This window comes from Gymnogyps californianus, chromosome Z (assembly GCF_018139145.2).
Source record: "Gymnogyps californianus isolate 813 chromosome Z, ASM1813914v2, whole genome shotgun sequence".
Classification (NCBI taxonomy): domain Eukaryota; kingdom Metazoa; phylum Chordata; class Aves; order Accipitriformes; family Cathartidae; genus Gymnogyps; species Gymnogyps californianus.
This window is the reverse complement of record NC_059500.1, coordinates 79048896-79062817: the sequence shown is the minus strand read 5'-3', so window position 1 is coordinate 79062817 and position 13922 is coordinate 79048896. Positions and strand designations below refer to the sequence as shown.

The 13922-nt window shown below is 38.1% G+C and overlaps 1 protein-coding gene across 1 annotated transcript in view; it reads left to right on the top strand.

Annotated features, from left to right (window-relative positions):
- RIT2 (Ras like without CAAX 2) overlaps positions 1 to 13922 on the top strand; it is a 180784-nt gene that overhangs the window by 87854 nt on the left and 79008 nt on the right. Inside the window, exon 4 of the mRNA XM_050913344.1 lies at positions 6929 to 7120. Within this exon, the coding sequence (XP_050769301.1) occupies positions 6929 to 7120 (192 nt within the window). The remainder of the gene's footprint in view (positions 1 to 6928; positions 7121 to 13922) is intronic.

Here is a 13922-nt window from a genome sequence, read left to right as displayed (position 1 = left end):
ACTGGAAATAGGAGGGAAGCAAGAAGAGAGTGTGAAGCGATGCTGGTATTGTTCAGTGCTTGCTTGTTTTCTGTTGTGTCGTTGCTGGGAACCTATAGCTGGTGCATGCTGGAATCCTGCGAGCAAAGGCAGCAGATTTGGAACTTTGACTTCTGTGATGGAAAAAGTGTATCTATCTGTTTATTATCTCCTAGTGTAAGTTAACACATGCTGAGGGATAGCATTTCCCACTGCTGAGTGCTGTGAAGGGAAAAATCCTCTATTGGCTTTAGGCACTAGATGTTACATCCTCTTAACCTTTCAAACTCCGTTGGAAATAAAGCAGCCTTGTTGCAACTAAACGAAAAGTTTAAAATGAAGAGGAGGACAAGCCTTATCATCCAAATGCATGAAGGATATGACTGGGAAGGGGCCGTGGCTGATATTGTGGGCCTCAAAGGCTGGGACTGGTATTTAGTCTCTGTTGAGGTAGTGAGAGAGGTATGAAGGAAAGTCATCCCTGGTATCTTAAACAGTTCTCTGAGGATGGGTTGAATTACTCTCTGGAGTCGATCATCTCTCTCTCCTGACTGTAGAGAGAGACTTGAAGACTAATGTAGAATAGGTGACTACCTCTTCAGTGGCAGAAACCAGATGAAACAAGTCCCATCCTTTGCATCTAGATTAGTAGCGGCATTATGGTGGTTATAAGATGTAATATCCACCCAACTTCCTATCAGAATGCTTTCTGATTTGAAATGTAACTGCTGTAGGTTTCTTGCTGTTTACTTTTACAAATAGCCTTTTAAAAGCTACTTGCTTTTACACCCCGCCACTCCCCCCCCCCGCCCAGACTAAAAAATTAGTAAAAACCAAATAATTATCACAGCACTTCTCACCAGTGTACTTTTCTTAGGTAAATCTATTTCAGGAGGTAAAAGAAAAGCAAAACACACCTTATGACAAGCAGTGCCAGGTGAATGATATGTAATCCCAGTGAAGTCAACTGTGATGTTTATGTGTGTAAGAGAATTTATTAACAGAGAGATAGGAGAGGGTTGCACTTTGGCTTTAAAAAATAATTTGCTGCTGAAAAATAATCTTTAACCATATTGGCAAAAAATTCCCTGAGATAGAAGAAATTCTCAACTTTTTTGTAACCAAAAACTCTGATTTATTTTTTTTTTAAGTGAACAATGCATTTTCACATATTTCTTTTATGTTTTATGGTCTTTATTTTGGATTCTCTCACTATTTGAAAGATTTCCCCCCCCCCCCCACTGGGTTTCCTGTGTCCTTATTGTTCATTTTACCCTTGTTTGTTCTTGTCATGGATGAACAGTATCCTGCCTGTTTCCAAGAACGTACCCCCCCCTCCCCCAGTGTTCACTGGAAATGTAAAAAAAAAACCTTCATAATAAGAATGACCCCTGTGTAATCAGGGAGACAGCTTTGATTAAGAACATCTGTTAGCAGATTCCTGGTTCTAAAGTCAAGCAGAACATAAGACAAGAAGATATAGAAAGTGGCATTTCTCAAACTGTGAGGCTGGCCTCCTCGGGGAGACTCTGACCTCTTCTAGAGATACAAGCCAAGATCATAAGAAAAGAACAGACATCAAAACGTGTGGAGTGTGTGTGTAGTATGAAAAACATGACACCGTTGTTTCTGAGGTGCTGCATCTTTAAATTTCTAAGCGCCACACTTCTGAGGAGTGTGGAGAAGGACTGCACTTCTAAGCATTGCACCGTGTTTACTCCTCACACACATCACCACACAATGAAAAAGAAGAGACAGATATGGTCACCCCCTGCTCATTGCCTGTGTCCTTTTTTTTGTTAGTTCTTCTTTTCCCTCCCTTTTTCTCTTATCCTTTTGGGGCTGACAAGGTTATCTGTTAGCAGTGTGTAACACGGGGATCCAGGAGAACTGGCTTCAGTTTTGAGTTCTGCTGGTGTAAAATGGTGACGTGGAAGTGGCTGCTTCTTAAAAATTTCTATTCTGAGTTGGATAAAAGCTTTTCTAGCCCAGCACTCTCTCTCCAGCATTGCTCAGGAGGAAATACTTAGGAAACAGTAAAGAACCAGGCTTGGCTTCAGTGAACTTTGTGATACACCTTCCTAGATTCTTTCAGACAGCAAGGTAGGGTTGTCTTGAGCTGAACGTTAGATCCAGACTGTTATATTTGATAGCAACCCATAAAATAATCCTTCATAAGGATCAAGGTATCTAAGTGTAGTCTTAGCTGACTTTGCTGCTCAATGCCTTTGTTTCCTCTTCTGGAGACATTGAGATACTGATCTTATTTGGAAAGGATTCTAATCTCTAATGAAAAAAAGAAAACATACAAGTTCTATTTATATTTCCATGAAAACAATATGAATTTTAAAACTAATTAAAAATATTACTTTTTATGAAAAGATTTCTCTTGCTCATTATGAAAAGTGGGATAAAAGAGGATAAATCAAGATGACAGAGAGAAAACAGAGGCTAAGTATTTTCTTCTTTGTTAAGTTGTTCTCCTAAAAGCTAATAGAAAACGCAAGCATATACAGAAGGATGAAATGTGGAAACAGGGACAGCGTCCCAAGGATCAGTATGGAAGTATTTCTTGGGCATGAATGGACTGCGTTTTGAAAGCCAAAGTGTTGCTAGAGTTGACACTTTTGAGAGATGTAAAAGGCAACAAGATAGGTTTCTACCGGTATACTGGCAACTAAACAAACACCAGGAAAAATGTGGGGCTGCTGCTGAAATGAGTGAGTGGCCTAATGATGAGGAACGTGGGAAGGACTAACACACTTCGGACTTTCTCTATCCCAGCCTTTACAGGCAAGCTGTGCTCTTATACCTCCCAGGTCTTTATGTCTCGCAGGAAAGTTAGAGAAAGAGATACACTACCCTTAGTAGAGGGGGATCAACAAGGAACAAGTTAGTTAAGCTGAGTGTATGCAGTTCAATAGAACAGGATGGGATGCATCTGAGCATGTTGAGGGAGCTGCTGTATGTCATTGTGAGGCCATTCTGTCGTCTTTGAAAAATCGTGTGAGATGCCTGATACCTCATAAAAGGCAAATGTGGCATCTATTTAGGAGCAACATAATCATTGGGAGATTTTCTTGCTAACTTTCTTCAACAACAGGTAGACATATATAGTCATATGAGGATTAGTATCAGTTTTTTTCTGCATTCATTTATAATGGAAAAAGAAAAGGGAGAAGTTATGCTGCCTTCTTTCAACTTTTAGAAAAGTTTTGTTTCTATCCAGACTTGATGCTTGTTCTCAAGTATAACATCTCTCCCAAGAAGAATGGTGATTTTGTTTCAAAAGATTTCTTACCACACTTTTCAGTTAAGTCTTAGTCATAATACACAAGAGAGTATTAGAGACTGATGTCAAGCTGTAAAGTGCTGTAAGTATGACAAATCTTCACTTTAATTCTCAGAATTGATTTCCTTTTGAGGAGGTGTGATTTCCTTCTGTCTCTTCCCTTTGGCGTTTACTGACTTGGGAATGTTTCATATTTTCCCCTTATTGAGTAGCAAATGGCATCTAGTACTATTCCTGAATAATTTTTTAAAAAGCCACTTTTATAGCAGGAAATAATTAAAGAAGATACTAGTGTGCCAGCTGCACAGATACACTGTTGCTTATTTTATAAGAGAATCAGGCAAAATATAAAAATAAAGCCACTGAAAAATCTGTAAAACTTTTGGGTCTATCTCCATCTACCTCTGCACATCCACAAGACCCAGGTGAACTTGGATTTTGGTTCTGCTTACTACAGAGATACATGTAAACTGTGAAATCTGGAGTAGGACTTGAACTAAAAGATGAACAAAGAGATTTAATTACATCTTAGTCCTTTGTCTTGTATGTATAATATGCACACATTATTGCAAGGGTTGTAGCATGTTTATTGGAAATTGTATTTATTCTTTTTCTTAGTATATATTATTATGGTGGTGTTCTTGGTGAACAGAGGAAAAAAAACACTTTTTTTGAAATCCAAGAAAAGGCTTATTTATGTTTGACCTTGGAGTCCTTGACTCTGTAATAAGCAATCACGCCAAGGGGAAGAAGCTGAGAAGTGAAAGTCAACATCAAAAAATAAGAACGGAAATGACTGAGTTAACAACAGAAAACCAAGTGGATGTCCCCGATCCAGTTTAGGTAGAATAATTAATGCCTCTGAAAATGGATCGCTGCAAATATGACACTAAAGTATTTTGGCTGTTTAGTCTAATACATCAGCAGCAATAACATGTCATAATAAAAAACTGCAGAAGTAAATTCATTCATATCCTTAAAGTCATAACTATGCCCAGGCATGAACCAGAATGCGTAGGTAAATGACTCTGACTCAAGAATGGCAGTGCCTAAAAGCTGAGCACTTTGTCCCTTTGGAAATATTCAGTGTGTAAAATTAGGAACCCAGAGTCTCCTGGCAGCCAAGGAAAGCCATTAAGCATTCCTGGGGATTGATCCTGGGAGTCTTCATGCTGCAGAAAGTCACTTACTGTGAGTAACTTAAAACAGGGATATGTGAGCTAATTGCTTCTTAGTTTGCCAAAAATGGCTATAAACAAGCGTACAAAGTTCTGAGCACTTCTTGGAGTGGATCATCTCACTTAAGCAGAGCTCATTCTTTGTAAAAGGCTGTGCAGAATAATCATACAGTGTTACAGTAGCTGATTTATGAAATCTGTAACCCAGGAAGACAGGTCATCTGGGCTGGGATTTAGGTTCCATACCAAAACATCTACTTCTAGGTGTCTACGTGGGAGCTAGTAGCTCCATTCAGTTGTATAAATGTTCAGCTGACTCTAAAACAGATAAACAAAAAATAGATAATTAGATAACTAAAGAGATAACTATTTTTCATCAGCAGAAGCAACCTGTAGTCCATTAATTGCATTGACTAACTTACTGTTATCTGTAATGGGGGCTTAGATAGTGGCCTGTAGCCACATAGATAGCTAAATTCAGGAGCCTTAATCCACAAGTTTAACTGCACATAAGGTTTCCATTGTCTGCTCAGCCTGAAGGGATCCTGGCCTTGTTCAGCTCCTCCTGCAAAGAAGACTACCCTACCAGTCATGGTGCAGAACAGTTTGAGGTGATTGATGCAAAGAGAAGAAAATCAGGGGCAGGGGAGATGGGGGGCTGCGGAGAGACCCTTGTTCTGGCAGGAAAGCCTGAGATCTGAGGGCGAGTAAGGGAGACGGAGTATGTCTCTGTGTTTAGTCATTAATACTCCCTGCCCATAACTTGGAGACCTTGGGTATGGTCTCCAGTTTGGTATTGCGTTGTTTATTAATCCAATGGCTATATGTAATGTAGATGGCAGGCAAAGACCTGGGAACAGACACAGATCTCCATTCATTGTCTCGCCCGAACCAGCGGAGTGTAGAATCCTTTTTGTTGGACGTCTTCTGTGTTTCTCCCCACTGCTGCCCTACTTCTTACACATCCAGTTTCAAGAAGATGAGATAGAATGTAGCCTGATCCACTCTGTGCTGTAGCTTGGTAGTTAATAAACTCTCCTGGGATGCCAGTGGTGCTAGTTTAGAGATTTTGAAATTCTGAGTAAGTCTCAAAGTAGAATCCTACCCTTAAATTGCCTATTAGTCTGCTATTTTGGAGCTTAGTCTATGAACTTTTTCCTGTAGCAGGTGAAATATTTTGAATGATATATAAGAAAGCCCTTGGGTAAAAGACACATCATGAATAAATGATAATGGTCAACACGAAACTCTATTCACAGGAAGTATTATCAATCAACATGAGTGACTATTGAGAGAGATTTAAGGCTGAGACTTTTAAAAGAGCATAAGCAATCAATTTCCCTTCAATTTTCAGCAAGAACTGTAGATATATGTATAACCTAAACTGTTTTAAAAATCCTAGCCTAAATTCTCAACAGAGTAAAAAATACAGGACTTGATATTGCATCCTGCTGCTCACAGAAATGGTCCAGTGTTGATATGTGTATTCCTTGCTTTATCAGACCTTCCTGCATCTTAATATCTCTGGAGAACTGATTCTGTCAGGAGGATTCTGATCCTGACCAACTGTTGCCATGGCATTGGGTTATTCTGGGCTGTGATCAAGAAGGGCAAACAAACTTGAAAAAGAAACTGGCTTTAAAACATATTCTCAAGCCACAGTGCCAGAGACTAGTTTTTGAAAACTAAATCTTAATTTTTGTACAATGTAGCCATTGTTAAATATTTCTGAAAAACCATACCGATAACCAGAAGTGTTGCTGTGACAATAAATACATATGTAAATAGAGAAAAATGCAGGAGGAGAAAATTGGGCCAATTCTCACACTATTTGAAATTGTTCATTTTCATTTGATGGTATTATCCCACACTGAACTGAAACCCCCAGCTTCTCTGAGAGCATTTGAAAGAGCAGAACTTTTTGCAGATTATATTCCTGTTTTACTAGGTACTATTCCAAAGCTGGTGGGAGTCAATGAATGTCTTTTTTATATTACTGAGCTTTTGAATTGAGTGCAGACGAAGGAGTTTGTACCTGTCTCCAATCCCTAGATAGTAATATAGACATTCTTTTACCCCTGTTAGTATTCACTCAATTGCAAGTCATCTATGTGTACCAAAAGCGCTGCAAAAGGTTCTAGAAATATATAAGACAGTATTTTCTGTATGCAGGCACTGGCATAATCAGTTCATATTCTTAGAGGACAGAGTTGCCTTGATGGAAAATAGAAAAAAAAGGTCCTAAGAGAAATCCTGGTGGTGTATTATCCAGGATGATGACCCCAGAAGGATGCACAAGTTTCAGCAAGCAGTGTTGAAAACAGTAAAACAAGCAATGTGAAATTATGTAGGGAACGGGGGAAGTTTTCAGCAAGTTCGTTATTTACAGATGGGTAATTTTGTTTGTCAAATTACTGAGCGTGTTCTTCCTATTCCACAGGCAGAGTTCACAGCGATGAGGGACCAATACATGCGAGGCGGAGAAGGCTTCATTATCTGCTATTCCATCACAGACCGCCAATCCTTTCAAGAAGCTGCTGAGTTTAAGGAACTCATTTATCGTGTCCGGCACACCTATGACATCCCCTTGGTGCTGGTGGGAAACAAAATAGATCTTGAAGAGTTCAGACAGGTAAGCAACTTCTCTGCTGTTTTTGGCTTGGTTTTCCTTGGTTACCTCAGGGATTTCTGTCACGTATATTGTACAGTACTACTGAGAATTATTAGCACAAGATGAGGTTTAATCAAAGAGCAACACATTAGGATTGGTAGTAAATTAAAGACTTAGCAGTACTTTTCATTCATGTTATGGATCTTAAAGAAGCCTTGGCCAATCGCATCCAAATGTTCTTTGTTTTTACTTGAAAAGGAATCCCACTATTTTTGTTGGAAGTTGTATATATGTTCAACATGGAAAAAGATTCAGTCAGGATCTTCATGGCAAAAAAACTGTTTTCTTTGGAAGTTACCAGCCATTAAATACAGATTTTTGTTTCATAAACGTACGAGATTTAATTAAAGAATTCTCAAACTCAGACTGAAAAAAAATCTAGTTAAAATAGAGAAATACATAGGAGAATATCTTTGCCTGAAAAGCCAGTGACTGTGTTATTAGAGTGTTCAGATAAGATGGGGACATGCAAGACTTGAATTCACTTTGATTTGTATACAAGATTTGAGCCACCACCTCCCATAGAGCAGTAGATTTCTTTGACCATGAGGGCATTGACTGTGGCGCTCTCAAAGTCTTTAGTAATCTTTGCTCACTCCTTCCCTTTTGCTTCCTCTTGGCTTCGTCCTTGCTGTTTGTACTCGTGTGTGTGTGTGCGCAAGGGAGTGAGTTAGAGACAGACCATCTTAGAAATGGCTTGGTTGTGACCCGGTGCTAAATGGAAAATATCCTTAATCTTAAGTAGAAACTTCAAAAAGGGGAAAAAAAAGATTTTCCTATATGGAAGTCTTAAGAGGCTCTTTATACACACTACAATTGCTTTCAAATGACTGACTTCTGTGCAGACATATGTAACAGTTAAATAAAATAGTGTTTTTCAGTTCATTAGCATCTGTGCTCACATGATCCTGTCTACTCTTTTCCACTTATCCTGCCATTCTTCTCCCCATTTCTTTGTCTTCTTTATTCTACCTGAAGAAAATCCAAGGTAATGTTAAGCCTGAAATTAGTCCTGAAGATCTGATGATGTACATTTAAAACTTCACATCTGTTTCCAGATCATTGACTTTCTCCCTAAATCAGACTGTGACAAAACCTTCATGGTGACAATCCAGCTGCAGTTTAACATGCAGCTTGAGACTTCAAAACAACAATGCCATGTGCAACATGCAGTACGATCTGTGCACCTTCTGGGGTACTTACATACCAGGTGGGGAGGGATGTGGCTTCGGTTGTTCTGCTGAGAGAACCGGACATTGCACAGATGTATTCCAATCCCAACAGAAATGGAATATGATTGATTACCTACAGTTACCTATAGATGAGGTTTTCAGGAATACTCCATTCACTAAGTGATATGAAGACTCTCTTCCAGTGATATTTGGCACTACCTCTTTCTGATCTTATGTTTTATTGGGCTTTTATATTTTAATCACTGTCAACGCATATAAAAATATATGCCTGATTTAAATGTTTTACGTGCTCCTTGATGATCTTGTCTGGCCTCCCAAACAGGAAAATTAGTGTGCATGAATGTCTGAATTGGATATCACAAACAGCACTCAAGATTAAAGGGCATAGGGAGGCTCTTGGGAATGTTATTAAAAATTATGTCTTTGAGATGTGACAGACACACAAAAAGCTGTTATACAAAGTTGTCACTGAAGATCCTGCCTGAATGCGTATCAAGGCAATTCCAAATCATGGTTCTATTTTTTTTTAAAAGCTTTCAATGAGCCAGGATTTAGGTCTTCAGAATCTTTTCCTCCATAAGCCCTCTACAACTGTCGACAAGTACGGCAATGTCAGAAGGGTTTTCTCAAATATTCTGTAATCCAGATTTTGAGCCATGGGACACCCTTACATCAAAGACTAGTGAGATAGGACAATGCACATCTCCTTTGAATAAAGCACTTGAATATGACTATGTCTACATAAACAAGTAGTATGAACCAACAGTAGAGCTGTAGAACAAAACAGTTTATTCTGAAGTCCACATTTGGGGAATCTATTTTTAACTTTGGACTAGCTGTACTCCAGAGCCATTGTCTCCATGATTAGTTGGTGCTGAAGCATATAAATTGTGCTCCTGGAGCATATCTTCACTTAAATTTCATCCATAGTTCAGGTCGTGTTCTGAGAGACAACTCCACAATTCAAAGCAAAGCATGGTTCAGTGAAGGTGATCAGGAGATACTGCTCAGAGTGCCTTTCTGACCTAAACTCAAGCACTAGTGCGTGGGAGGTCATCTCTCTGCCCAGCTTTAAGCGCATGTTAATGGACTTCGGCAGCTCATTAATTCAGAATTGGGACGTGAAGTTGTCCTGTATGTTTAACAAACACTGAAATAAGTTGTATCTATGCTTAGTTGTTAGGTTAAGCAATATCTAAGTAACTTGATGAACTGTGGGAAGGTAGATTGAAAGGAATCTTTTCAAGGTCATGGACTGTAGTTACGGCTTCATTAAAAGTGCTTGGATGGTCAGGAGCTGTAGCCAGCTAACTCTGGGGTGACAGACAGCAGTGAGCTGACAATGTACGGCATTAACATATCAATGAACAGTGAGGTACACAAACATACCAAATTCAAACAACTGAGAAATAGTAGGTGTTAGAATGCAATTAGCCAGGTTGGAATTTGGCCAGGGCACCGGGGCTAATATTGTTGCTTTATTTAACGACATTTTTCTCCTATGAAATTCATTAAAGCTACTGTAATGTTATTCATGGTATTTGGAAACATAACATTAAGTTCAACATTCCCGGGTATCATTTCCACTTAATGACAATTCCGCAACAATCAGACAGGCTGTAGTAGCTCGGTCAGACAACGCTCTTGTTTGAAATGTGATCCCCTACACAATACAATTAATGATGTATGTCGCTTGCCTCAAATCTATCAACAAGACTACAAGAATAAAACTAATCTGCAATTAAAATTTTGTGTTCCGGAGAAACACTACTGAAAAACAAAACCAACAAGCTTATTATTTTTAAATAATGTTTTTATTTTCTGATGGCTTCAGTGAAATTATTGTTGTCTTTGTCTGTCATTTTTAATGTCTTAAGAAATGGGTTTGTCTGTACTCCTTCTTAAAACAAGTTTTATTTACATTCATCCGCCTAAAGAATAAACACTTCCCATTTTCTCTGAAACAATGTGGGGGAACAACTGTGTAAAAACTGTGGGGAAAAAATATAACAACTCGTTATCTCAACGTGCATATCCAATCTGGTGGCAAGGCTCCCTCCATCCTCCATTCCCTTCCACCCATTTGTACTGGAGCTGCATCCAGTCCTTTCTGACCTTGTTCTGTTTTGTGTTCAGAGATTCACTGGGAAAGTGAATGGGCGTGAATGGTTAAGGCATTCATCTGTGTCCGTTTCTTGATTTTTAGCCATTGCTCTAAGAAATGTTTAAGTATTATATGTCTTTTATCCCATAGCTGTTTGAGGTAAAAACCAGAGCACTAAGTGCTTGATTAGATACCATTTTAATTTCAGCAGTTTCTAACATTAAAGTCATTAGATTAATAAAGATAAGCTGTATGTCTTTTAATGTCGTAAGAGTTTCAGAAACATTTAGGACTGGTTGATATGAAGTTCAATAGATATTTTTACTTCAGGTAAGCTTTGTCACTTTGTCCCAGATGAACATCTGGTTCTTACTGAAGTTTAAAATCTGTATAATAGATAAATATCTAATTAAAATATAGTCATCTTTTAAGAATACAATAAACAACTGATCCTGTTTGCGTTTATGCCATGCTAATGCTAAATTGCAACTTTTAATTAAAATATTTTATAATAAAGACATGTGGCACTGCTGAAAGGTTGCTTGAAAAAAATATCCATAAGACTTTGCCTATTAATCGTTGCAATATATTACATTCCACAATTCAGAGGGGAACTAACTACATAAGCTCCTTTGAACAATGTGCTGTAGCTCTGAGCTGGAAAGAATAGATACTTTCTAGTAGCTTTTTCAAACGTTTAATGTGGATGTGAGAACCCCTCTGGAAATTCTACCTATGTGGAAATTGCATATCCTTCATGGAGCAGTTTTTCCTATGTGCTTTTGTTTGACACCAGAGGAATAAGCTGTGGGCTCAGTCAAGTCCATGGATAACACGTTGATGTCCATTGAGTCCAAGGTCATGAGGGCAGCTCACGCTTCATTCAGCTCTTGGCCTCTCTGGGAAGCCTGTCATCCAAGTTGTTAGTTTTGCCAGTACAGTCTTGGTCCTGAAAAGAATTATGCAGTTGTTTACCCTTCCACACATGAGTTGTCTTATTGGCTTCAAGCACAAATCTGAGCAGGACTAGTGCTTTTGAAAACATTTTTTTCCTTCTTTCTCCCTCTACACCCTCCCTCCTTCAGTAGGAAATATGAAATCAATATGAAATCTGTCTTTAAGATGAACAATATCTTACTTGGAGTGCAAATTAATTACAGGGGCTTCATTATATTTTCTTTCTAAGGTTTTATTATACCGTAAGATAGTTCTCAAACCAGGATTACAATGGCTCAATACATTCCCATGATCTGAACCATATGCCCACAGAACATTCTCACTTCGATGAGGTTTTACTCTGGAATTTGTTCAAGATGGGCTGACTGGTTATCAGATACTGTGAGCATCAACTTTTAGATTTGACAGTTGCTCTGTTTTCATGCTGGCTTCTAAAACCTTGAAATATCTGTTGAGTCTGAGACAGTTAATGTTCTTTTTAAATTTGTTTTGGTTTGGTTTCTTTTGTATGAGTAACTATTCAGTATATTTCAAACATTGTCAGCCTATACCTTCTGGTGCCTGGCTGAGACACTGAAAATACTTAAAGAATATAACATTATATTTTATTTTCATTTTCCAGTGCATGACTATGAAGCACTATTTACTAGATGCTCTCTTACTTATATTAGTCATGAAATTGCAGTATTCTCAACTTCTTACCTTAGCATCAGGCTGAATTCCTTTGCTTTTGTGATTAAAACTGCTCTCAAATTTGTACATGTCCTTTAGCACCAGCAGTTCCATTTTCTCTTAAAAACATTTGGGTGGAAGAGCCTGTCTACTGAAGACTCTTGTTTCCCCTTTATCAGGCCGGTGCCCTACACAAAGAATGAAAGGTTTTGTTGTTTCTTTTGAACTTTCTAGCTGCAAGTCAAGGGAAATGCATTTTCTGCTATTTACTGACAAAGAATAGTGTACATTTGAGTTAACTATAAACAAAGTAAAGTGATTAGACTAAAAGAGTTGGCCAGATTCTCTATAAAATCCATGCAGAAAAACAATATTTATCACATATCATGGAACTGTATCATAAAATGAGATGTATCTGTCCGTGAAGATATCTGTCTTTCTGTTGACTATAGAGGGAGGCACGGACAACTAGCTTCCTAGCCTTTTTAAAGCAAAACTTGGGTGAGATGAAGACTAACAAAATTGTTTATGATATCCTTTCAGTTGAGAATCTAACTTACTGATTCATTCTGTTGTTATTGTTGCTGCTAACTACAGACTAGACTTTTGAAGCATGCTTAGCTTGCCTTTGGTTTTTGAAAGAATAAAATCTAATAAATAGTCATTCTTAAGTGGTGCTCCCCTCTAAAGATCAGTGTGAGCTGTGATCTTAAAATACGTCAGAGGTATTCAGGCAGGCTTACCCTAAATAACGACTACAAAAAACATAGTGGTATCCTTAATGGAAAAAAGCCAGAGGAGAATATGGCACAGAAGAGCAAATTCTTCAAAACTATTTATTTGAATGTTGCAATGAATTTTTAGATTAATTCATTCATCCATCTTGATGTCATCTTGACTGTTCATTTTCCATGGACATCCATGCAGTTCCATTTTGCTGGCATGAAAGCCTGCTGAAAATGAATTACGTTTGTAAGGAGTTGCCATCATCACTTACATTCGCTTTTTTAGATATTGCCTTTCCCACATGACATCACATCATATTCTTTGTTTGCTCTTCAAATTCTGAATAATGTAAGCCATTTTTGCTGTTTTGATGGAGCTATGACAGTCGTCTGAATATTTGGAACTAAAACCACTGAAGTTGTCGTGATGTTTTATTATCTTAGGAAACTGTCAAACCTTTGATAATCACTTTCTTACATTACCAGAATATGTGTCTGGATTCTGTCGTGTTCCTCTACACCTCTAATTTATATTTATTTTTAATTTATTTTGACTTTTCAACATTTCTTTCCCACCGTTCACTGTCCTAAGAAGTCTTTCTTATATCGTTTAAATAAAATCTTTTTAGTGTTTGCGCCCCCACCCCCCCAAAGTGTGTGCTTTTCTATGGCAATGCAATTGTAGAAGTCAATTTGGCAGTTGTAGTCTCTTGGAAGGAAATTCTATTATTATCAACTTAACTGTCTCTAGCAAATGTTCATTTATACATAGTTTACCTCTTTGTCATTACAATGCTGTGATATTTCTATAACCCCCTCCAAACCACAGCTTCATGTTACCCAGGCTGCAGTAAATGCAATCAGACACACAGGCAGTTGTAATGAAACTGTTGGCTCAATTCTCGATTCATAATTGTGTTAACCTCTAGTGAACCATCCAGTAAATCCTGTAATCCCTTCAACACAGAGCAGAAGACATTTGAAGGGGACTAAGATGCAGATAACAAGCTGCTCTATAAGAGAAGAAACAACAGAGAAACAATAGCTGAACTACAGATAATAAATGTTTATAACAGAAAACCTGAATATTCAGAGATAAAACAGAGGCAACT